The sequence below is a fragment of the Lepidochelys kempii genome, chromosome 23, assembly GCF_965140265.1.
Source record: "Lepidochelys kempii isolate rLepKem1 chromosome 23, rLepKem1.hap2, whole genome shotgun sequence".
Lineage (NCBI taxonomy): Eukaryota > Metazoa > Chordata > Testudines > Cheloniidae > Lepidochelys > Lepidochelys kempii.
Genome location: NC_133278.1, coordinates 15335348 through 15359880, shown reverse-complemented (window position 1 = coordinate 15359880; position 24533 = coordinate 15335348). Strand labels below are relative to the sequence as shown.

The following is a 24533-nucleotide window of genomic DNA, read 5'->3' as shown; positions in this document are numbered from 1 at the left end:
CCCTGCCACATGGGGGCCGCTAGATCCCACTGGCCACCCCCTGGGGCCTTCACTCCCACACCAGCGCCACCCCCATTCTCCTCCCCCCAGCCCAGAGCCAAGGGAGGCTGGAGCACCCGGGCTAGCCCCGCTCCCCCAGCCCCCCCACCAGGCAGGGCGCCCAGGGACCCACATGGCGGGGGAAGAGCCGGCCCAGGATTCCATGGGTGACAGCGGGGGCAGGGCTGGGAGCCCGGACGCCGGGGTTCTTTCCCGGCTTTGGGAGAGGAGCAGTGGCGAGATGGGTGCCCGGACGCCTGGGTTCCACGCAGTCAGGGACACGGACACAAGCTGAGGTGCTTTATTTTGAGCCCTGGCCAGGTCGTGCCCCGGGGTCCGTCCCGCGCGGGGGGGGGGTCCGTCCGGGCTCACGCACTGCTGGTGATGCACTGGGCCCCCAGGCTGCCGAAGGAATCCCGCTCCCACTCACTCATGAGGGCGAAGTGCAGGGGCCGCTGGCAGAAGTGGCAGGCGGAGGACGCGGGGGGCTGCAGGGGGAGCCCCACGGCATGCCAGCCCTGCACAAGCCGCTCTGGGGGGGGGAGAGATGGGGTGAGACCTCTGTGCCCCCCCCCCAGGTACCCGTCCATCCCCTCACTGCACCAGCGGTAGGAGGGGACTGGCACGGGACCCTGACCTCTGACCCCAGCCCCCCCCCCCCCGGCTGCCCCTAATCTCCCCTCCCCCATGGGACCTCCATCCCTCACCTACTGCCCCCCATATGGCCCCTCCCAGCCCCCACCTCCCTCCCGTTTGACCCCCCCAGCTCCAGCTGGCCCATCCCCTGCTCCCAGCCCACTGCCCTCACCCACGAAGTAGTCCATCATGGGGGGCGTGTGGTGGGGGGAGGGCGCCAGGCGCAGCAGCTCCTCGCCCCGGGGCACCGTGGGGTAGTTGATGGCCTGGACATAGATGCCATGTTGGGACAGGAGAAGGTCGCAGAGCCGGGAGTTCAGGGCCGCGTCGCCCACCTGCGGGGGGAGCCGGAGAGACAAGGGTGGGACCCAGGAGTCGGGGAAACAGCCCCTCCCTCCCACACCCCCCACACACAAACACACAGACACCTCCAACACACTAGGCCCCGCTCCCCTCCTGGTGTGCCGGCGCCCCGCCCCGCCCCCCCCCCCCGCTCTAACCGCTAGACCCTGCTCTCCTCCCAGAGCCAGGGAGAGAACCCAGGAGTCCTGGCTCCCCGCCCCCCCCCGCTCTAACCACTAGACCCTGCTCTCCTCCCAGAGCCAGGGAGAGAACCCAGGAGTCCTGGCTCCCCGCCCCCCCCCGCTCTAACCACTAGACCCTGCTCTCCTCCCAGAGCCAGGGAGAGAACCCAGGAGTCCTGGCTCCCCGCCCCCCCCCGCTCTAACCACTAGACCCTGCTCTCCTCCCAGAGCCAGGGAGAGAACCCAGGAGTCCTGGCTCCCCGCCCCCCCCGCTCTAACCACTAGACCCTGCTCTCCTCCCAGAGCCAGGGAGAGAACCCAGGAGTCCTGGCTCCCCGCCCCCCCCCCAGCTCTAACCACTAGACCCTGCTCCCCTCCCAGAGCCAGGGAGAGAACCCAGGAGTCCTGGCTCCCCGCCCCCCCCCCGCTCTAACCACTAGACCCTGCTCCCCTCCCAGAGCCAGGGAGAGAACCCAGGAGTCCTGGCTCCCCGCCCCCCCCAGCTCTAACCACTAGACCCTGCTCCCCTCCCAGAGCTGAGGAGAGAACCCAGGCGTCCTGGCTCCCAGCACGTCCCTGCTCAACCCAACCCCCTTCCCCGAGGACCCAGGCGTCCGGCCGTACCCGGATGGGGATGATGTGGCTGGGGCAGTTGACGACGGGCAGCCCGGCGTCCATCAGCAGCTGCCGCAGGTGCTTGACGTTGCGCTGGTGGGCCCGGCGCAGCCCCCGGCCCTCGGGCCCTGCCAGCACCCGCAGCGAGGCCAGGGCGCCCGCCAGCACCGGCGGGGGCAGCGAGGTGGTGAAGATGAAGCCGGCCGCGTAGGAGCGAACCGTGTCCACCAGGGCGGCCGTGCTGGCGATGTACCCCCCCACGCAGCCGAAGGCCTTCCCTGGGGGCGGGGGGGAGTGGGGTGAGACGGTGCCCCCTGGCCAGGTCCCCGCCCCACAGCACGGCACCCCTCAGAGCCCCCGGCCCAGCCCCGCAAATCACAGAGCCCCCGAGTGCACGCCCTGCCTGCCCGGGGACAATGCCCTCTGCCCAGCCCCCTGCCCAAACCCCCACCCCACGGCGCCCGCCCTGCCTGCCGGGGAGAGCCCCCCACCCAGCCCCCCACATCACAGCGGCCCCTAGTGCCTGGCCCTGCCTGCCAGCACCCCCTGGCCAGCCCCGCACAGCACCCAGCCCCCCGCCATGCAGCATGGCACTCCCCTGCCCAGCCCCCCACATCACAAAGCCCGGCCCTGCCTTCCGGGGAGAACCCCCCACATCACAGCACCTGCTAATGCCCACCCTGCCTGCCAGTGCCCCCGGCCCAGACACCCACATCATGGCACCCCCTAGTGCCCAGCCCTGCCTGTCAGGGGACACTGCCCTCTGCCCTGCTCCCTGCCCCACAGCGCCCCCCAGTGCCCAGCACTGACTGCCAAGGGAGAGTGCCCTCCTGCCCAGCCCCCCAGCGCCCGCCCCCCTGCCGACTCACCCAGGGTGCCGGAGACGATGTCGACCTTGCCCAGCACCCCGTCACGCTCCCCGATGCCTGCCCCATGGGCGCCGTACAGCCCCACAGCGTGAACCTCGTCCACGAAGGTGAGGGCGCCGTGTGCGTGGGCCACGTCACACAGCTCCTCCAGGGGGCAGATCCCACCTGCGGGGGGAGAGGGAGCAGTTGTGGGGGGTGTCCCTGGGATGTGGGGGGAGGGGTGGGACCGTGGGGGAGCAGGGCAGGGGGTCCCTACCATCCATGGAGTGCACGGTCTCGAAGGCCACAATCTTGGGGATGCCGGGGGGGCTGTGGCCCAGAAGCTGGGCCAGGTGCTGGGGGTCGTTGTGCCGGAAGACGTGCTTGGGGACCCCGCTGTTGCGGATGCCCTGGATCATGGAGGCGTGATTCCCCGCGTCTGAGAAGATCTCACAGCCTAAAGAGGGGTGGGTTAGTGCTGTGACCAGAACCCAGGCGTCCTGGTCCCCTCCCAGAGCTGGGAAATGAACCCAGGCATCCTGGCTCTCCGCCCACCCCCGTGCTAAACCCCAGACTCCACTCCCCTCCCAAAGCCAGGGAGAGAACCCAGGAGTCCAGGCTCCCAGCCCCACCCCCCCACTGTAACCACTAGACCCCATTCCCCTCCCAAAGCCAGGGAGAGAACCCAGGCGTCCTGGTACCGGGCATCATCCTGGCCAGGGTGAAGAGGGTAGAGTCGTTGGCAACGTAGCAGGAGGAGAATAACAAGGCAGCGTCTTTGCGATGGAGCTGGGCCAGCTCCCGCTCCAGGTCCACGTGGTACTGGCTGGTGCCCGAGATGTTCCTGGTGCCCCCAGCCCCCAAGCCATGGTGCTGCAGGGCGTCCCTAAAGGGGAGAGATGGGTCAGCATACAGGGCTGGGCTAGCAGGGGCTGCGGGTCGGGAGTGAGGGGCAACGGCAGGGCTGGGGGGAGCCCAGGGCCAGGCAGGCAGGGGGCTGTGGGTCGGGAGTGAGGGGCACCGGCGGGGCTGCGGGGGCACGGGCTGCGGGTTGGGAGTGAGGGGCACCGGCAGGGCGGGGGGAGCCCAGGGCCAGGCTAGCAGGGGGCTGTGGGTCGGGAGTGAGGGGCACCGGCAGGGCTGGGGGGCAGGGGCTGCGGGTCGGGAGTGAGGGGCACCGGCAGGGCTGGGAGGGCAGGGGCTGCGGGTCGGGAGTGAGGGGCACAGGGAGCAGGGGCTGCGGGTCGGGAGTGAGGGGCACGGGCAGGGCTGGGGCGCAGGGGCTGCGGGTCGGGAGTGAGGGGCACCGGCAGGGCTGGGGGACAGGGGCTGCGGATTGGGAGTGAGGGGCACCGGCAGGGCTGGGGGGCAGGGGCTGCAGGTCAGGAGTGAGGGGCACGGGGGGCAGGGGCTGCGGGTCAGGAGTGAGGGGCACCGGCAGGGCTGGGGGGCCAGGGGCTGCAGGTCGGGAGTGAGGGGCACCGGCAAGGCTGGGGGGACAGGGGCTGCGGGTCGGGAGTGAGGGGCACCGGCAGGGCTGGGGGGACAGGGGCTGCGGGTCGGGAGTGAGGGGCACCGGCAGGGCTGGGGGGGCAGGGGCTGCGGGTCGGGAGTGAGGGGCACCGGCAGGGCTGGGGGGGCAGGGGCTGCGGGTCAGGAGTGAGGGGCACGGGGGGCAGGGGCTGCGGGTCGGGAGCGAGGGGCACCGGCAGGGCTGGGGGGCAGGGGCTGCGGGTCGGGAGTGAGGGGCACCGGCAGGGCTGGGGGGCAGGGCCTGCGGGTCGGGAGTGAGGGGCACCGGCAGGGCTGGGGGGCCAGGGGCTGCGGGTCGGGAGTGAGGGGCACGGGGCGCAGGGGCTGCGGGTCGGGAATGAGGGGCACCGGCAGGGCTGGGGGGGCTGGGGCTGCGGGTCGGGAGTGAGGGGCACCGGCAGGGCTGGGGGGGCTGGGGCTGCGGGTCGGGAGTGAGGGGCACCGGCAGGGCTGGGGGGGCAGGGGCTGCGGGTCGGGAGTGAGGGGCACCGGCAGGGCTGGGGGGCAGGGGGCTGCGGGTCGGGAGTGAGGGGCACCGGCAGGGCTGGGGGGACAGTGGCTGCGGGTCGGGAATGAGGGGCACCGGCAGGGCTGGGGGGAGCCCAGGGCCAGGCTAGCAGGGGCTGCGGGTCGGGAGTGAGGGGCACCGGCAGGGCTGGGGGGCAGGGGCTGCGGGTCGGGAGTGAGGGGCACCGGCAGGGCTGGGGGGCAGGGGCTGCGGGTCGGGTGTGAGGGGCACCGGCAGGGCTGGGGGGGCAGGGGCTGCGGGTCGGGAGTGAGGGGCACCAGCAGGGCTGGGGGGGCAGGGGCTGCGGGTCGGGAGTGAGGGGCACCGGCAGGGCTGGGGGGGCAGGGGCTGCGGGTCGGGAGTGAGGGGCACCGGCAGGGCTGGGGGGGCAGGGGCTGCGGGTCGGGAGTGAGGGGCACCGGCAGGGCTGGGGGGGCAGGGGCTGCGGGTCGGGAGTGAGGGGCACCGGCAGGGCTGGGGGGGCAGGGGCTGCGGGTCGGGAGTGAGGGGCACCGGCAGGGCTTGGGGGCAGGGGCTGCGGGTCGGGAGTGAGGGGCGGGGGCAGGGGCTGCGGGTCGGGAGTGAGGGGCGGGGGCAGGGGCTGCGGGTCGGGAGTGAGGGGCGGGGGCAGGGCTGGGGGGACAGGGGCTGCGGGTCGGGAATGAGGGGCACCGGCAGGGCTGGGGGGAGCCCAGGGCCAGGCTAGCAGGGGCTGCGGGTCGGGAGTGAGGGGCACCGGCAGGGCTGGGGGGGCAGGGGCTGCGGGTCGGGAGTGAGGGGCACCGGCAGGGCTGGGGGGGCAGGGGCTGCGGGTCGGGAGTGAGGGGCACCGGCAGGGCTGGGGGGGCAGGGGCTGCGGGTCGGGAGTGAGGGGCACCGGCAGGGCTGGGGGGGCAGGGGCTGCGGGTCGGGAGTGAGGGGCACCGGCAGGGCTGGGGGGCAGGGGCTGCTGGTCGGGAGTGAGGGGCACCGGCAGGGCTGGGGGGGCAGGGGCTGCGGGTCGGGAGTGAGGGGCACAGGGAGCAGGGGCTGCGGGTCGGGAGTGAGGGGCACCGGCAGGGCTGGGGGACAGGGGCTGCGGATTGGGAGTGAGGGGCACCGGCAGGGCTGGGGGGCAGGGGCTGCAGGTCAGGAGTGAGGGGCACGGGGGGCAGGGGCTGCGGGTCAGGAGTGAGGGGCACCGGCAGGGCTGGGGGGCCAGGGGCTGCAGGTCGGGAGTGAGGGGCACCGGCAAGGCTGGGGGGACAGGGGCTGCGGGTCGGGAGTGAGGGGCACCGGCAGGGCTGGGGGGACAGGGGCTGCGGGTCGGGAGTGAGGGGCACCGGCAGGGCTGGGGGGGCAGGGGCTGCGGGTCGGGAGTGAGGGGCACCGGCAGGGCTGGGGGGGCAGGGGCTGCGGGTCAGGAGTGAGGGGCACGGGGGGCAGGGGCTGCGGGTCGGGAGCGAGGGGCACCGGCAGGGCTGGGGGGCAGGGGCTGCGGGTCGGGAGTGAGGGGCACCGGCAGGGCTGGGGGGCAGGGCCTGCGGGTCGGGAGTGAGGGGCACCGGCAGGGCTGGGGGGCCAGGGGCTGCGGGTCGGGAGTGAGGGGCACGGGGCGCAGGGGCTGCGGGTCGGGAATGAGGGGCACCGGCAGGGCTGGGGGGGCTGGGGCTGCGGGTCGGGAGTGAGGGGCACCGGCAGGGCTGGGGGGGCTGGGGCTGCGGGTCGGGAGTGAGGGGCACCGGCAGGGCTGGGGGGGCAGGGGCTGCGGGTCGGGAGTGAGGGGCACCGGCAGGGCTGGGGGGCAGGGGGCTGCGGGTCGGGAGTGAGGGGCACCGGCAGGGCTGGGGGGACAGTGGCTGCGGGTCGGGAATGAGGGGCACCGGCAGGGCTGGGGGGAGCCAGGGCCAGGCTAGCAGGGGCTGCGGGTCGGGAGTGAGGGGCACCGGCAGGGCTGGGGGGCAGGGGCTGCGGGTCGGGAGTGAGGGGCACCGGCAGGGCTGGGGGGCAGGGGCTGCGGGTCGGGTGTGAGGGGCACCGGCAGGGCTGGGGGGGCAGGGGCTGCGGGTCGGGAGTGAGGGGCACCGGCAGGGCTGGGGGGGCAGGGGCTGCGGGTCGGGAGTGAGGGGCACCGGCAGGGCTGGGGGGGCAGGGGCTGCGGGTCGGGAGTGAGGGGCACCGGCAGGGCTGGGGGGGCAGGGGCTGCGGGTCGGGAGTGAGGGGCACCGGCAGGGCTTGGGGGCAGGGGCTGCGGGTCGGGAGTGAGGGGCGGGGGCAGGGGCTGCGGGTCGGGAGTGAGGGGCGGGGGCAGGGGCTGCGGGTCGGGAGTGAGGGGCGGGGGCAGGGCTGGGGGGACAGGGGCTGCGGGTCGGGAATGAGGGGCACCGGCAGGGCTGGGGGGAGCCCAGGGCCAGGCTAGCAGGGGCTGCGGGTCGGGAGTGAGGGGCACCGGCAGGGCTGGGGGGGCAGGGGCTGCGGGTCGGGAGTGAGGGGCACCGGCAGGGCTGGGGGGGCAGGGGCTGCGGGTCGGGAGTGAGGGGCACCGGCAGGGCTGGGGGGGCAGGGGCTGCGGGTCGGGAGTGAGGGGCACCGGCAGGGCTGGGGGGGCAGGGGCTGCGGGTCGGGAGTGAGGGGCACCGGCAGGGCTGGGGGGGCAGGGGCTGCGGGTCGGGAGTGAGGGGCACCGGCAGGGCTGGGGGGCAGGGGCTGCTGGTCGGGAGTGAGGGGCACCGGCAGGGCTGGGGGGGCAGGGGCTGCGGGTCGGGAGTGAGGGGCACCGGCAGGGCTGGGGGGGCAGGGGCTGCGGGTCGGGAGTGAGGGGCACCGGCAGGGCTGGGGGGGCAGGGGCTGCGGGTCGGGAGTGAGGGGCACCGGCAGGGCTGGGGGGCAGGGGCTGTGGGTCGGGAGTGAGGGGCACCCTCTCACATGGCAGCCTGCAGCACCCGCGGGTGGCGGCTCATGCCCAGGTAGTCGTTGCTGCACCAGACTGAGACCTCGGGGCCCGCGGCCGCCCGGGCGAAGGGGAAGGCGTCCGCCCGGCGCGTCACCGTCTTGAAGACGCGGTAGGTGTGATCCCGGCGCTTGGCCTCCAGCCGCCCCTCCAGGAAGGAATCGTAGGAGAAGGTCCCGGAGCCTGCAGGGGGGAGCAGGGTCAGAGAGAGACCCCCCCCGACACAGCGGTATCCCCCCCTCCAGAGCTGTGGGGCAAAAGGGGAGGCCTGCAGAGTGGGGGCGTGAGGGAGGGGTCACAGAGTTGTGGGGCAAGTGGGGGGGGGCTGCGCAGTGGCGGAGGGCGGGGTCCTGAATCCACGGCTCCCACTCCCACAGGAGACCTTGGCGTCTAGGACAGGGCTGGGGAATCAGCCAGGGAATATCCCCGGGCCCCCCAGCCCTGGCCCGCTGGGCGCCCCGGCTCCAGAGAGCTCTGTTCGAATTGGGAACGGTGCAGAGACGGGCAAGGAAACCGACCCAGGGGCTGGAGGAGCCACCGTAGGAGACTGAAAAGTTCAGCTCGGAAAAGAGCCCACGGAGGCGGGAGGTGAGCGCGGGCTCTGTGTTCAGGACTGGTGCAGAGAGAGGGAACTGGGGGGCGTCATTCACCCCTTCCCCTAACACAAGGGCCAGGGGTCCCCCCACAAATTCAAGAGGCGGCTGGTTTCACACAAACACAAGGCCGTGGCGCAAGCCGACCTGCGGAACTCCCTGCCGCAGGATGTTGTGAAGGCCGGAACTATAACTGGGTTCAGAGAAGTTCCTGGAGGCTAGATCCAGCAATGGCTGGTAGCCAAGAGGGGCAGGGAGGCAACCCCATGCTCCGGGTGTCCCTAAACCTTCACTGCGGTCGCAGGTTTGATTTCTTAAGTCAATCTGGGCCGTTTTTCCGAAGGGATCTGCTCCAGGAATTATTATTGTGGGGGTGGGGGGGTGTTCTCTGGCCTGCGCTATACTGGGGGGGGTCACTTCTGGCCTGGGGGGTGTCTATGAATCTCACCAAGGGGGGTCCAGGGTGGAGGCTGAGTTGAATGTTGGGGGGGCCCCAGTGGAGGGGGGGGCGGTCATTCCATGAGCCGGATGCCTTTGGCTCCCCGCCTGCTGATCTGGACTGAGCCCGGGTTGAAAGGCCGCTGGCAGAGGAGGTCAATTAACCAAGCAGGCTAATTGCTGAGGGAGCTGATTGGGTGGAAGGAGCCCCCCCAGTTCCTCCCCCACAGGGCTATATAAGCCAAGGGGGAAGACAGGTGAGGCTCACAAGACCTGGTTATGGCTAGCTGGGAAGGAAGGGCCCCCCAGAAGAGCACCCCACAGTCAAACCACTGTTGTCCATCCCCTCTCCGTATCCCCCCCAGGCGTCTCCTCCGTCCGACCCGATGGCTCCCCTCAGACCCACGGGCCCATCTAACCCGGTATCAGGCCTCACCTGGCATGTTGTCCTGGAGCAGGTGGGTGGGGAGGAGCCGGGCGTCGGGCCCCGGCCCCTCATGGCTCAGAAATTTCTTCCGGAGGCTGGACTGGACCTCGAGGAGCAAAGAGCTGAGAGGGTCTGGAGGGGCACAGAGATGGGGGGCGAGTGGGTTAGAGTGTGTGGGGCTGGGAGCCAGGACACCTGGGTTCTCTCCCTGGCTCTGGGAGGGGAGTGGGGTCTAGTGGTTAGAGCAGGGGAGGGGCTGGGAGCCTGGCCTCCTGGTCAGAGCAGTCCTCACCTGCCTTGTAGACCTTCACATCCTCCTGCACCTCTGGCCCAGCGCGCTGAACGATCCGGCTCCGTCCGCCCCGCACCTCCGACTCCATGAAGGGGCAGTGGGTCTGGGAAGGGCTGGAGGCTGCTTCTGGGGACCCTGACACCTGGGGGACAGATCCTGCTGCTGGGGAGAGACAGCCAAGTGAAAGGGATGGAACCCAGGAGTCCTGGCTCCCAGCACCCCCCCCACACCCACCCCGCTCTAACCACTAGACCCCGCTCCCCTCCCAGAGACGGGGAGCGAACCCAGGTGTCCTGGCTGCCAGCCCCACCACTGCTCACCAAGTAGGATGGGGTTGTCCATCCCCCTCTGCAGGTCTGGGGAGGAGCCCATCAGGGTCCGAGCCACCATGACGGGACATCGCTGGGCGCTGCTCACCAGCAGGGGGCGAGCTTTGACCAAGAAGACGCTGGGGTCCCGGGTCAGGAAGGGGCAGCGCTGGAGGAAGGAAGCCATCATGCCGGATTGTGGTGCTGCCGAGGAGAAAGAAAGGGCGTGAGGAACTCAGGCATCCGGGACCCCCGCCCTGCAGCACGGCACATCCCCACCCCCCCAGCTCTTTGGGGGAGGAGGGAACACGCAGATACACCTGGCCAGTTGTGCCTGGAGGGGTATGGCGGAGGTGGAGAATTTCCTTCCTGACCCTCGGGAGCCCTGAAGCATGTGATTGGCCTATTGGCCAAATTTGCCCCTCCAGGATTTTTTTGGGGGGGGAGGGGCAAATCTGAAAATGGGAACGGGGGGGGGCACCTTGGTTCAGTACAGCCACACTGGTAAGCACCTGTCTGTCGATAGATCAAGGTGGGCAGAAATCGACGCCTTCCAGCGCACCAGTGCCCCCATGGAGACCCCCCCTCCAAATGACTCATCCCCCCCATCCCAGAGGAGTAACAATAGGGGGACAGGTTGAGTGGGAGCATTGGAAGGGCCCATCCACCAAGCGGGATTGGAGGGTGGGCGGAGGTGGGTGGACGGGACCCGTCTCCGTCCCATGTCCTGTCGGTCTTTATGGAGCCGAGGTTGTGTGAAAGTCGGCGGGGCTGGGAGCCAGGACTCCTGGGTTCTGTCCCAGGCTCTGGGAGGGGAGCAGGGTCTAGTGGTTAGAGTGGGGGGGAGGTTGCTGGGAGCCTGGGTTCCACCCCTTTCACTTGGCCATCTCTCCCCAGCAGCAGGGCGGGGCCGTGTCTGCTGGAGGCTGATAAGAGCCATGGGGGGGCCCACCCAACGCAGCTGTGGGGAGAGGGTTGCGGGGGGGGGCACGGATGGATGGGGAGCAGAGGGGAGGCCCTAGCAGAATGATGCCCCAAATGCCTAGGGGATTTTATGGGCGCAGCACCGCCCAGGCCCCATTCCCTGCCCCTCAGGACTCAGCGCCACCCCCCCCGCTGTGGGGCCAGATCAGAGCCGGTGCCCCTTCAAGGGGCAGGGCCCCCTAACAAGCCATGGGGCTGAGTTGTTGGTGTCACCGGGTTGCTGATGGCCCCCAGCTGGCTGAGCCCCCCCAGCAGAAACACCCCCAAAACCCCTCCAGGATTAATCACTTCTACCAACTGAGCCCCCCCTTAGGTTATGCCCTGCTCCCCCCATCCCTCCAGGTGTGTCCTCCTCAGCTGCCCCTTCCCACTAACCAGCCCCGCAGATGAGTCCCCCAGCAGCCCCCTGCATCCCCTAACCATCCCCCCATGCTCCCCCCCCCACTGGCCCCCTCTGCCTCCCCGGCTGACCCCCATTACCTGTTGTCCTGCACTGAGGACGAACAACCAGCACTGCCTGACGCACCCCCAGCAAGGGCTGCCCAGGCCCCCGCTCGCCAGCCCCACCCCATAACGGAGCCACCCAGGCCCACAGATAAGGGCAGGCTCTACAGAGCCGGGGGCGGGGAGGGAAAGGCCTGTGTCGCAGTTTGGGGGGAACAACAGGCCCAGAGGCTGAGCCCCGGATGCCTGGGTTCTATGTCCCAGCACCCCCCCCCAAGTCGCCCTCCCTGGGAGGAATGGGGCTGAGATCCAGTAAACTCATTTCATGCGCACAGGCCAGGTCAGAACTAATCACCCACCAGCCAGAAATACAAGGAGCCCTGACTCCCAGCCCCCCTGCAACCACTAGGCCCCACTCCCCTCCCGGAGACAGGAGAGAACCCAGGAGTCCTGGCTCCTGACCCCCCCCCCCGGCTCTAACCATTAGACCCCACTCCCCTCCCAGAGCGGGGGAGAGACCCCAGGAGTCCCTGGTGTTTGTAGGCGAGGCTTTGGACTCGCGGGGGCTGTGGGTCGGAATGGGGGCGAGGGCGGGGGCAGGGGCAGAGCTATGGGGGGTCGGGTGCGGGGGGGGGAGCTGCAGGTGGCCAAGGGCAGGTGTTACAGGGTCGATGTTACCTCCCAGCGCCCCGGGGACTGGGGGGGGCGGGGCCGGGACAAGCGATGGGGGGAGAGCAGGGGGGCGGGAGGGATGCAGCAGAGGAAGAAGGGGCGGAAAGCTGGGGGGGCAGGGCACGGGGGACGAGCGGTGTGGGAGGGGCCGGAGGTGGAGCGTGAGGACGGGGGAGGAGCTTGGGGGAGGTCTAAGGGGAGGAGCAGATGGAGGGGGGAGGAGTGAAGGACAGGGTGGGGGGAGGAGCGTGGCGGGGGGGGCGGGGGAGGAGCTGGGGGGCGAAGGAGGAGCGTGGCGGGGGGGGCCGGGGGAGGAGCTGGGGGGCGAAGGAGGAGCGTGGCGGGGGGGAGGAGCTGGGGGGCGAAGGAGGAGCGTGGCGGGGGGGGCCGGGGGAGGAGCGTGGCGGGGGGGAGGAGCTGGGGGGCGAAGGAGGAGGGTGGCGGGGGGGGGCCGCGGTGCCGGGTGCCGTCACCAGACGATGTTCACCCGGGGGTCTCGGCGCCGACGCTCCTCCCGCCCCGTGAGTGCTGGGGGGGTCTGGGGGGGGGAGCGCCCAGGGGAACCAAGCACGGGGCCTCCGATCCCGGACACACGGGCTGGGAGAACGGCGGGGGGGGGGCGCTGTCTCCTGGCAGTCAGGGCCGGGCGCTGGGGGGGGGCGTGGGGCTGGGGGGAGAGCAGGGGGTTGGAGGGGTCACTGTCCCCTGGTAGTCAGGGCCGGGCGCCGTGGGGCAGGAGTTCGAGAGGGGGCTGGGGGGCGCAGGCCCCTCTCCCCTGGCCGTCGGTATCAGCCCCGGCACTAGGGAGCTGTGTGTTTTGCTGTTGACAGATGGGGAGTTTTCTCCCCTCCCGCTGGGGATGGGGCAGGAATGGGGGTGTTACCTGCTGACCCAGCTGGTTGACTCAGTTTCCCTCCCCTAGGACAAACCAGCTGTGACATCTGCCCTACATGGGCGCAGGGCAACTCCTGGTTACGATTGCCCCACTTCCCATGCTGCTGCCCCTCGTCAGACCCACGGGCCCACCTACCCCGGTGTCCCCCCTCCATCACCCCCGGTCAGACCTGGGGGCCCACCTACCCCGGGATCCCGCCTCCATCACCCCCGGTCAGACCTGGGGGCCCACCTACCCCGGGATCCCGCCTCCATCACCCCCGGTCAGACCTGGGGGCCCACCTACCCCGGGATCCCGCCTCCATCACCCCCGGTCAGACCTGGGGGCCCATCTACCCCGGTATCCCGCCTCCATCACCCCCGGTCAGACCTGGGGGCCCATCTACTCTGGTATCCCGCCTCCATCAGACCCAGGGGCCCACCTACCCCGGTATCCCACCTCCATCACCCCCGGTCAGACCTGGGGGCCCACCTACCCCGGGATCCCGCCTCCATCACCCCCGGTCAGACCTGGGGGCCCATCTACCCCGGTATCCCGCCTCCATCACCCCCGGTCAGACCTGGGGGCCCATCTACTCCGGTATCCCGCCTCCATCAGACCCAGGGGCCCATCTACCCCGGTATCCCACCTCCATCACCCCCGGTCAGACCTGAGGGCCCATCTACCCCGGTATCCCGCCTCCATCACCCCCAGTCAGACCCGGGGGCCCATCTACCCCGGTATCCTGCCTCCATTAGACCCGGGGGCCCATCTACCCCGGTATCCTGCCTCCATCACCCCCGGTCAGACCCACAGGCGCTTCGAGCTCAATACCCCCCCACCCATTCCCTCCAGGGGGACAGTTGAGTGGCGGGTATGGGGGGGTTAAATGGTGGGGGATAATCCAGGCTGTTTCACCGGACCACGTCACTTCCCTGGTGTTGGGGGTGGGGATTGTCTCTCATCTGGGTCAGGATTAACTCGCTGGTGGTATTAAGGGGTCAGGTTTAATGCGGCTTTGGGGGTCAATCCCCTCACGAGGGGTGTGGGGAGGGGGCTGTGGAGTGGGAAGGGGTCTATGCGTGTAGGGGGAGGGGGCCATGTAGGTACGGGGGGGTCTGTGGGGGAGGAAATGGGGGCCTGTATATGTATGGGGGGGTTGAGGAGGGGGAGGGGAGGACAAGGAGCTGTGGGGGCAGTGACAGGGCTGTGTCTGAGGGCAGGAGGACAGGACTGGGGGGGAATGGGGGGCTGTGGGGGGAGAGGGTTTCCTGAATGGGGGACTGTGGGGGGGGAAGATGGGGATCTGTGTCTTGGGGGCCCCTGAGTTGGGAGGGGTAGTGCTTGGGGGTGCTGTGTCAGGGAAAGGGGTCCCAAGTTAGAGGCCATGGGATAGGAGGGGAGGTTGGGGGGCTGTGTATGGAGACCCGGAGTGGGGAGGGTTGTGGGGAGGGACGGTGGGGGTTGGAGAGGGGGCACAGGGTCACTGTGGAGAGCGGGGCAGGAGCAAAGGTTGTGGGGGGAGCTCCTGGCTGCTCCAGCCCCGGCCTCTCCCAGCAGGGGGTGCTGTGGGGAATGGGGGTTTATTGGGGTGTGAATAGGGTCCGGGGGGGACTTTGTCTTTCTCTCATTCACCCCCGCTCCCCGGCTCGTCTCCTACCCGCCCCCCCCCCGCCAGGCTGGGTGCTGTCCCGACCCACCCCACCTCGGGCATGGGGGTGGGTTCCTCGGCACGACCTCCCCATATTTGGTCTCCCCTTGACGTGACCTTCCCCAAGGGGAAGGGGTGGGTCCCCCCAAATACAACCCCCAGCCCCTCCCACTCTCTGCCCCCCGCCCTTGGCCACGGCCCAGCTCTCGGCGTGTGTCACGCTCCACTGAGCCGAGCTGGGGCAGGTCCTGGCGTGTGGGGCGGCTCGCGCCTCCCACAATGCCCTGGGCCGGCCCGGTTGCGTCTGAGCTTCCACAAGCCCCAGCGTGACCCAGGTGGCCCGGCGCCGCGGCTCCCACGAGCCCCCTGCATGGCTGAGGTTGGGGTCTGGACTCCCACCACGCCCTGGGGCGCCCGGGTTGGGGTCTGGACTCCCACCACGCCCGGGGGCGCCCGGGTTGGGGTCTGGGATCCCACCACGCCCTGGGGCGCCCGGGTTGGGGTCTGGGATCCCACCATGCCCTGGGTGCAGGGGTTGTGGCTTCTATCCCTGCCCCAGACCTGCCCCCCGGCTCTGGCCTCTGCCTTGGCAGGTCAGAGACCGGGCGCGTGGCTGTGGGGCTGGAGAAAGACACCCCCGCCCCGTCTGGAGCTGCTGATGGGACCCAGGAGTCCTGGCTTCCGGACCCCTCCCTTCTGCTTTAACCACCGGACCCCACGGTGTGGGGCGGGGGGGGGCCGTGGCGGGTGGTGATACTCTGTGTCTCTGCCCCGCAGCCGCCCGACGATGCCGACCCTGACCGGGGGCAGCCGTGCCACGCGTGTGGGGACCAGTGTCCCGGCTTCCTGGTGCACGGATGGAGGTAGGGACCCTGCGCTGGCCTGCTGGCCCCCTGGCATCTACGCCTCCCCCCTGGCACCCTGCTGCCCCCTGGCATCTACCCTGCTGCCCTCCTGGCACCCTGCCCATCCCACCCCACTGCCCCCCCAGCACTCGCTGCCTCCCGGCACTCTGCCCATCCCACCCACAGCTGCCCCCCAGCACCCACCCTGCTGACCCCACTGCCCTCCCAATATGAGGCGGCCCCAGAGTAATGGGCCTGGCCTGGTGCCCTGGGTGGGGGGGACTCAGACAAGCTGGGCCCTGTTCCCAGCCCATTAGCACTGTGGGGCCCAGGCCATTGGGGTTAATGGGGCGAAGGAGACTCTCTGCACCTGCTGCATGGGGAGGGGAAGGGACCCCCCCCACTCCAGACACCCTCTGGGGACCCCCCTCCCTGTGACCCCCTCCCCAAGAGACTTCTCACCGACCCCCGCCCCCACCCGTGCCCAGGCTGCAGCCCCACTCTCCGTCCTCCAGGAGTCACTCTCTGCTCCAGTGTGTTTATTGTAGGGTCTCTCCGGGCGGTGCGTTATTGTAGGGTCTCTCCCAGACGGGGGGGCGGTGCGTTATTGTAGGGTCTCTCCCAGGCCGGGGGGGTCGTTATTTTGTAGGGTCTCTCCGGGGCGGGTGGGGGCGGTGCGTTATTGTAGGGTCTCTCCGGGGGGGGGGGCATTATCGTAGGGTCTCTCCCCCCGCGTTATTTTGTAGGGTCTCTCCGGGGCGGGTGGGGGCGGTGCGTTATTGTAGGGTCTCACCGGGGGGCTGTGCGTTATTGTAGGGTCTCTCCGGGGGGGGGAGTTATCATAGGGTCTCTCCCAGGCCGGGGGGGGGGCGTTACTTTGTAGGGTCTCTCCGGGGCGGGTGGGGGCGGTGCGTTATCATAGGGTCTCTCTGGGGGGGGGGGGGGCTGTGTGTTATTGTAGGGTCTCTCCGGGGGGGGGCGTTATCGTAGGGTCTCTCCCAGGCGGGGGGGGGGGGGCGTTATTTTGTAGGGTCTCTCCGGGGCGGGTGGGGGCGGTGCGTTATTGTAGGGTCTCGCCGGGGGGGGCGTTATCATAGGGTCTCTCCCAGGCCGGGGGTGGGGGCGTTATTTTGTAGGGTCTCTCCGGGGCGGGTGGGGGTGGTGCGTTATCGTAGGGTCTCTCTGGGGGGGGGGGGGGCTGTGCGTTATTGTAGGGTCTCTCCGGGGGGGGGGGCGTTATCGTAGGGTCTCTCCCAGGCCGGGGGGGGGCGTTATTTTGTAGGATCTCTCCGGGGCAGGTGGGGGCGGTGCGTTATTGTAGGGTCTCGCCGGGGGGGGCGTTATCATAGGGTCTCTCCCAGGCCGGGGGGGGGGCGTTATTTTGTAGGGTCTCTCCGGGGCGGGTGGGGGCGGTGCGTTATCGTAGGGTCTCTCTGGAGGGGGGGGGGGCCTGTGTGTTATTGTAGGGTCTCTCCGGGGGGGGCGTTATCGTAGGGTCTCTCCCAGGCCGGGGGGGGCGTTATTTTGTAGGGTCTCTCCGGGGCGGGTGGGGGTGGTGCGTTATCGTAGGGTCTCTCTGGAGGGGGGGGGGCTGTGTGTTATTGTAGGGTCTCTCCGGGGGGGGCGTTATCGTAGGGTCTCTCCCAGGCCGGAGGGGGCGTTATTTTGTAGGGTCTCTCCGGGGCGGGTGGGGGCGGTGCGTTATCGTAGGGTCTCTCTGGAGGGGGGGGCTGTGTGTTATTGTAGGGTCTCTCCGGGGGGGTGTATCGTAGGGTCTCTCCCAGGCCGGGGGGGGGCGTTATTTTGTAGGGTCTCCCCGGGCGGGTGGGGGCGGTGCGTTATCGTAGGGTCTCTCTGGAGGGGGGGGGGGGGGCTGTGTGTTATTGTAGGGTCTCTCCGGGGGGGGCGTTATCGTAGGGTCTCTCCCAGGCTGGGGGGGGGCGTTATTTTGTAGGGTCTCTCCGGGGCGGGTGGGGGCGGTGCGTTATCGTAGGGTCTCTCTGGAGGGGGGGGGGCTGTGTGTTATTGTAGGGTCTCTCCGGGGGGGGCGTTATCGTAGGGTCTCTCCCAGGCTGGGGGGGGGCGTTATTTTGTAGGGTCTCTCCGGGGCGGGTGGGGCGGTGCGTTATTGTAGGGTCTCTCCGGGGGGGCGTTATCGTAGGGTCTCTCCCAGGCCGGGGGGGGCGTTATTTTGTAGGGTCTCTCCGGGGCGGGTGGGGGCGGTGCGTTATCGTAGGGTCTCTCTGGAGGGGGGGGCTGTGTGTTATTGTAGGGTCTCTCCGGGGGGGGGCGTTATCGTAGGGTCTCTCCTCCCCCAGGAAGATCTGCCAGCACTGCAAGTGCCCCCGGGAGGAGCACATGGTGCGGGCGGTGCCCGTCGACCTGGAGCGCATGATGGGCCGGCTCATCTCGGACTTCCAGCGCCACTCCATCTCCGACGACGACTCGGCTGCGCCTCCGAGGAGTACGCCTGGGTGCCACCCGGCCTCAAGCCGGAGCAGGTGAGCCCCGCCCCCTGGGGCAGCCCCGCCCCCTGGGGCAGCCCCGCCCCGTAGTCAAAGCTCTGTCTCATGGGGCAGGATCCCATAGCCCCACCCCTGTGCTCATAGCCCCGCCTCCTGGAGGGAGCTGTCCCATAGCTCCACCCCATGGCCACAGCCATCGGGGCCCGAGGTGGAAGCCACGCCCACACAGGTACATGGGCACCGCCCCCCATTGGGATCCTAGACCCGCCCCCAAGGGGGCCAAAGCCACGCCCACGTAGGGACCAGAGATACTGACCCGGGGGACTCTAGCCGTGCCCCACGGCGGGATCGAAGGCAGGACACCGCCCTTTTGGCTCCTCCCCCAGTGGCGTCCCAGCCCTGCCCGTTTGGCTTCAGGCCCCTCCATCGCAGCCCCAACCCAGCTCTGTGACTCCGCCCCTTGGGGTGGCCAGGCCACGCCCCCTGAGCTTGACCACACCCCCCCACTGGCCCTTCTCCCCACACCAGGTGTATCAGTTCTTCAGCTGCCTCCCTGAGGACAAGGTGCCCTATGTGAACAGTCCCGGAGAGCAGTACCGGCTCCGTCAGCTCCTGCACCAGCTGCCCCCCCATGACAGCGAGGTGAGGGGCCAGGCTCTGGGGGGCGGGGAGCAGGTTGGGGGCCTGGGCGGGGGGCACTCTCCCCTGGCCGGCCGGCTCGTGCTGTGGGAGGAGTCCCTAAATGAGATCCGGGTTTCTTAAAAATTCCCCTGGCGTGTTTTCCCCCAGGAGACCAGGAGCGAACCTCGGCCTCCAGGCCAAATCCCAGCTCAAGGGATTCCAGTCGGCCTCCCTCGGTCGCTCTTCCCACCCCAGACTGGTCTGGGATGTCCCTGTGCGGCTGTTCCCCGGCTGCCCCGCCCCAGAGCTGGCTGCATCTCAGTGCCGGGCGAGCCGTCCCCATGTGCCGTTATGTGCGGCTGTTCCCCGGCTGCCCCGCCCCAGAGCTGGCTGCATCTCAGTGCTGGGCGAGCCGTCCCCATGTGCCGTTATGTGCGGCTGTTCCCCGGCTGCCCCGCCCCAGAGCTGGCTGCATCTCAGTGCCGGGCGAGCCGTCCCCATGTGCCGTTATGTGCGGCTGTTCCCTGGCTGCCCCGCCCCAGAGCTGGCTGCATCTCAGTGCCGGGCAAGCCGTCCCCATGTGACGTTATGTGCAGCTGTTCCCCAGCTGCCCCGCCCCAGAGCTGGCTGCATTTTGGCGCTGGCTCAGTCGGTCTCTCTGTGTCCCAGGCTCAGTACTGCAGCCCTCTGGAGGAGGAAGAGAAGAAGGAGCTGAAGGTTTTCTCCCAGCAGCGGAAGAGGGAGAATCTCGGGCGAGGGACGGTTAGGTTGTTCCCGGTCACCATTACTGGTGCCATCTGTGAGCAGGTACCCAGCACACCCCCCGCCTGTGCCCTGTCTCCCCACTCCCACCCCACACTCCGCTTCCCCTAGTGGGATTTTGGGAGCAAACACCCCCCACCCCTGTGGACTGTGCAAAGCATTGTGGGGGCTGGGACGCAACCCTTGGCCAGACAGCGAGTTGTGGGTGCTGACTGGGAGCTCTGGGAGGGGAGTGGGGGCTAGTGGTTAGAGCAGGGGCAGCTGGGAGCCAGGACTCCTGGGTTCTGTCCCCGGTGCTGGGAGGGGAGTGGGGGCTAGTGGTTAGAGCAGGGGCAGCTGGGAGCCAGGACTCCTGGGTTCTGTCCCCGGTGCTGGGAGGGGAATGGGGGCTAGTGGTTAGAGCACAGGGGCTGGGAGCCAGGAATCATAGAATATCAGGGTTGGAAGGGACCTCAGGAGGTCATCTAGTCCAACCCCCTGCTCAAAAGCAGGACCCATCCCCAATTAAATCCTGGGTTCTCTCCCCGGCTCACGTGCTGGCAGCTCCAATCCCATACTGAGCGCTCAGTCCTGGCCAGGCTGCCCAGACTTGTCTGTATGGGGGTCGGGGGGGGGGGTCGGGGGCTGCACCCAAAGCCCCACCCAGAGCTCAGCCCCCCGCCCCCTGCCCTTGGAGGCCCCTGTCAGCAAGCAGCTGCACAGTGACATCTACAGGCCAGAGGGGGCATTGCAGCATCTGACGAAATCCTACCCCATTCCCCGCCCCCGAGGCGAGCCAGCCTCCTGCCCTGGGGCGGGGGGGGGGGGGAGCCGGCGCCCCCTGCCCCCCGGAGCCCGCCAGTCCTGCCCTGGGGCCGTGGGGGAGCCGGCGCCCCCTGGAGGGGACAGGCCCCAGCCCCGTTCCCTGCCCCCCGGAGCCCGCCAGTCCTGCCCTGGGGCCGGGGGGGAGCCGGCGCCCCCTGGAGGGGACAGGCCCCAGCCCCGTTCCCTGCCCCCCGGAGCCCGCCAGTCCTGCCCTGGGGCCGGGGGGGGGGAGCCGGCGCCCCCTGGAGGGGACAGGCCCCAGCCCCGTTCCCTGCCCCCCGGAGCCCGCCAGTCCTGCCCTGGGGCCGGGGGGGAGCCGGCGCCCCCTGGAGGGGACAGGCCCCAGCCCCGTTCCCTGCCCCCCGGAGCCCGCCAGTCCTGCCCTGGGGCCGGGGGGGAGCCGGCGCCCCCTGGAGGGGACAGGCCCCAGCCCCGTTCCCTGCCCCCCGGAGCCCGCCAGTCCTGCCCTGGGGCCGGGGGGGAGCCGGCGCCTGGCTCCCTGTGACCGGTCTCTCTCTCTCTGTCTGTGCGGGGCAGTGCGGGAAGCAGATCCGCGGCGGGGACATCGCGGTGTTCGCCAGCCGGGCGGGGCACGGGGCCTGCTGGCACCCCCAGTGCTTCCAGTGCACGACCTGCCGGGAGCTGCTCGTGGATCTCATCTACTTCTACCAGGAGGGGAAGATCTACTGCGGGCGGCACCACGCCGAGCGCCTCAAACCCCGCTGCCAGGCCTGTGACGAGGTGCGGGGCAGGGGGCCGGCTGGGGGGCAGGGGCCTGGGGGAGTTTAGGGTGGGCAATATGGGGGCTCTGGAGTATGGCGGGGGGATCAGGGGTCCGGACGGTTCTCCGTGGGTGGGATTGTGGGGTCTGGGAGGATGGGCTCGGGGGAGGGGGGATCTGGGGGGTCCCCCCAGCGGGTCAGAGGGCCGTGCCTCCATCTGCCCCCTCCCGCCCCCGCAGATCATCTTCGCCGACGAGTGCACGGAGGCCGAGGGCCGCCATTGGCACATGCGCCATTTCTGCTGCTTCGAGTGCGAGGAGGCGCTGGGCGGGCAGCGTTACGTCATGCGCCAGAGCCGCCCCTTCTGCTGCCGCTGCTACCAGGCCCTCTACGCGGAGTACTGCGACGCCTGCGGGGAGCCCGTCGGTACGGGGCCACGGCCGGGGACCGTGGAGAGCGGGGGGACCCCAGCATCCGGGTAGCGGGGGGAACCTGGTGTCTGCAGAGTGGGGGGACCCCAGCATCCGGGCAGCAGGGGGACCTGGTGTCTGCAGAGCGGGGGGACCCCAGCGTCCAGGCAGCAGGGGGGGCCTGGTGTCTGGGGACCATGGAGAGCAGGGGGACCCCAGCGTCCAGGCAGCAGGGGGACCTGGCATCTGGGGACTGTGAAGAGTGGGGAGACCCCTGTGTCCGGGGACGGTGGAGAACAGGCGGACCCCGGCATCCGGTGTTAACCTGATTATATAGGGCTGATTTATTATAGGCTCGCCAGTGATCTGACCAGCAGATACTTAGGTTCTTGTCCCAAAATCAGGCTACAGAATTTGCGAACATCACGAGTTCAGTACATTCAACTATACGAGCGAGTAAGCAAAGCTCTGAACCACAGAGCCACAAAGACGTTGTCCTGCTCTAGCTTGTCTGGCGGTTTACTCTCTCACAGCGTCCTGGCACGATCAAGAGTATCTGTATCCGTGCCCAGCCGTCCATGCCCAAATCTGATCTCCTCTCCCGGATAAATCTTGGGGATGTTTACTCCATGGGCTGGCACCTTCTCACATAGACACACATATTCACCTCGAGTATCTTGTTCTTGAAAGCGTTTCCTTTGGCCTGAGCCGTTACTTCCACGTCCTTGCGGTTACCGGTCCACCCCAGTGTATTGGTAAACACATTTGGTTCCCCATTTGGAATCACAAGGGGTAACCGGTGGGCCATTTCTCTATGCCAAAGGTTATAGACTAACTCTTGTGTTAACTCGCTCTAGCTAATCAGACAGGATACAGGCCTGCAGGTTCCTTGTGTTACAGCTGAATCGAATGAGATAATGGCTGCTGAAATGGAAAAACCGAAATCATATAATCGATCAAACCGATTAAAAATCCCAACAGATTTTATAATATAGCAAGCTAGGAAAGTAACCCCATGGGCAGGGTGGGGACCTGGTGTACGTGAACCGTGGAGAGCCGGTGGGACCCTGGCATCCAGGCAGCAGGGGGACCTGGTGTCTGGGGACCTGGAGAGCAGAGCAACCCCAGTGTCCGGGCATCTGGGGACAATGGAGAGTGGGGAACCCAGGTGTCCGGGCAGCAGGGGGTCCCCAGTCTCCAGGCAACGGAAAAGGAGGGAGGACCCAGGCAGCAGAGGGACCCAGATGTCCGTGGACTCATGAAGCAGGAGAGCAGGTGCCCCTGGGGAGCAGGTGGGGGGGGTTGTAAGGAGCACCCTAGTATCAGAATAGAACCCAAGAGTCCTGGCTCCCAGCCCTGCCCCCCCTGCTCCAGCCCCAGCTCCCCACCCAGAGCCGGAATAGAACCCCAGAGGCCTGGGGATTGAGCTGATGTGTCCCCCCTCTCTCTCCTCCCCCCATCTCTGCCCCCCGCAGGCATCAACCAGGGCCAGATGACCTACGAGGGCCAGCACTGGCATGCCACTGATGCCTGCTTCTGCTGCACCCGGTGCCGGCTGCCGCTGCTGGGCAAACCCTTCCTGCCCAAGGCGGGGCAGATCTTCTGCTCCCGGGGCTGCAGCCTGGGGGGGGACGACGCCAGCGCCTCGGACTCCTGCGACTCGGCCCTCCACGGCCCCCGCCCCCAGGACGGGCGCCGGGCCCCCCCCCGCCGACCACCCGTCGCCCGCTCCATCTCCTTCGCCGGCCGCACGGCCCCAGCCCGGGGTGCAGACCCCGGCGGGCGGCGCAGCTGGAGCGGGACCCCTGGGGCGGAGGAGGGGGGCGAGCTGGCCGGATGCACCTCACGGGGCACCTCCACCTGCCCAGGACCCCCAGAAGAGGAGGAAGGAGGTGAGGCTGGGGAGGGATCCTGATGGGAGGGAGGCAGGTGGTGTGGGAAGCGCAGACGGGATGGGGATCCAAGCGGGGGAGAAGGCGGGGGATGTGGGGAGCGCAGATGGGTGGGGGGGGGAGGCGGGTAGTGTGGGGAATGTAGACGGGGGGGGGAGGCAGGTGTGGGGGGAGGCGGGCAGCGTGGCAGCTTCTGTCTCTAACCCCCCCACCCTGGTCTCTTTCCCCCCCAGGTTCTGAGTCCCGCTTCCTGCGTGGCGTCCCCCACCGACACTCCATGCCCGAGCTGGGCCTGGCCCCGGCCAAGGGGGCCGACTGGACCAGCAGCTCTGCCTCCAAGCTCTCGGTCTCCCCCCGGCTCAGCCAGGGCCCCCCGCTGGAAGGCAGGGGGGCGGGGGGCTTCCCGCGGGGTACCGCCCCCCGGGTGAGCTTCCGGGAGCCCCTGGTGGCGGGAGAACCGGGGGGGCCCCACAGCAGCCAGCTGCATCGGAGCCGGCCCCGCACCCGGCCCTGCTCCTCCTCCGACAACGCCCTGCACCTGGCAGGGGAGGGGGAGTCCGAGGGGGGGCTCCCCCCGGAGGATCAGGGCCGGGGGGGGCGGCCCCTGGTTTGTTCGGCCTCGGAGGGGGCCTTCCTCCCCAGCCACCGGCGCCGCTACCTCCGGGGCCACGGTGGCGCCTGGCGCTGCTACTCCTCCTCCTCCTCTTCCTCCTCGGACTCGGAGGAGGAAGGCTTCTTCCTCGGGGAGCCAATCCCCCTGCCTCCCCACCTGCGGGGCGGGGCCGGCCCCCCGCTGGCCGCTGCGGCAGGGCCCCCCCGGCAAGGAGGGGGCAAAGGGCACCAGGGGCTGCGCGGGGCTCGGGACAGGAGCTGCGTGGTGGCCTGAGTCGACCTTTGAACTTCGACCCTCCTGCTGGCAACGACCTCTCCCATGTGACCTGTCCATGGCGGCCTCTGACCTGCACTCGTGACCTTTGAACTTTGACCCCCGTGCCGGCAACCTTTGACCTCTGCTTGTAGCCTTCTGTCCTTGCTCACAACTTATGAGCTTTGACCTCTCCGGTGTGGCCTCTGACCTTTCCTTGTGACCTTTAGACTTTGCCCTCTTTGCTGTGAGCTCTGACCTTTAGTGGTCACCTTCCATGGAGGACCTTTGAACTTTGACCTTTTCTGGAGTCACCCCTGGGACTCTCAACGATCGGCTCCTGCATTGGAACCTCTGACCTTTTGATCTGTGACCTTTCCAGCTCTATGACCTTTGTGACCTTTCATCTGGAATCCTCAGCTATTGACCTCTGTGGTGACCTCTGACCTTTGCTGTGAAGGTCTTTCCACTATGACCGTAACTCGTCACGTATCACTGGGGACCTTTGGACTTTGACCTTTCTGCTGTGACCTCTGACCTTGTTCACCTGGGATGTTTGCACTGTGACCTTTCAACTTTAACCTCTGGCCAACAATCCTGGGGCAAAGACCTCTCAACAGTGACCTTGACCCTTGTCTTTGCCCTGGGGCTGTGGAAGGTTGGACCTCGCCTGTGTGATCTTTGACCTCTCCTCAGAGACCTATGAGCATTGACCTACCCATTGTGACCTTTGAACCCTACTCAGGATCTTTGCATCGGTGACCTTTGAACTCTGGCACCTTTCCACTGTGGCTGGTTAGATTTGGTGGTGACCTTTGACCTGCTGGTGGTG

At 69.1% G+C, this 24533-nt stretch overlaps 2 protein-coding genes across 3 annotated transcripts; one reads left to right on the top strand and one right to left on the bottom strand.

Moving 5' to 3' along the window:
* Positions 1–326: 326 nt before the first annotated feature.
* Positions 327–11263, bottom strand: ALAS2 (5'-aminolevulinate synthase 2). Of its 2 annotated transcripts, none has more exons than XM_073321528.1 (11): positions 11155–11263; positions 9703–9894; positions 9383–9544; positions 9100–9222; positions 7608–7815; positions 3364–3548; positions 2940–3119; positions 2684–2848; positions 1824–2092; positions 848–1010; positions 327–571 (listed from the first exon to the last, which is right to left on the bottom strand). In XM_073321528.1, the coding sequence occupies exons 2-11, from the start codon at positions 9878–9880 to the stop codon at positions 408–410; spliced, it is 1797 nt and encodes a 598-aa protein (XP_073177629.1). In that variant the 5' UTR covers positions 9881–9894; positions 11155–11263; the 3' UTR covers positions 327–407. The 2 variants fall into 2 exon arrangements, with proteins under 2 accessions (XP_073177629.1, XP_073177630.1); XM_073321529.1 differs by having other exon boundaries at positions 9383–9541.
* Positions 11264–12203: 940 nt separating this feature from the next.
* PRICKLE3 (prickle planar cell polarity protein 3) lies at positions 12204–24154 on the top strand. Its single transcript, XM_073321524.1, is given in 10 exon segments — positions 12204–12311; positions 15093–15178; positions 17479–17603; positions 17606–17661; positions 18154–18267; positions 18916–19053; positions 20350–20553; positions 20774–20960; positions 22420–22836; positions 23070–24154. Coding segments are annotated over 10 exon segments (2022 nt in total). The 5' UTR covers positions 12204–12269; the 3' UTR covers positions 23723–24154.
* The last annotated feature ends 379 nt before the right edge of the window (positions 24155–24533 follow it).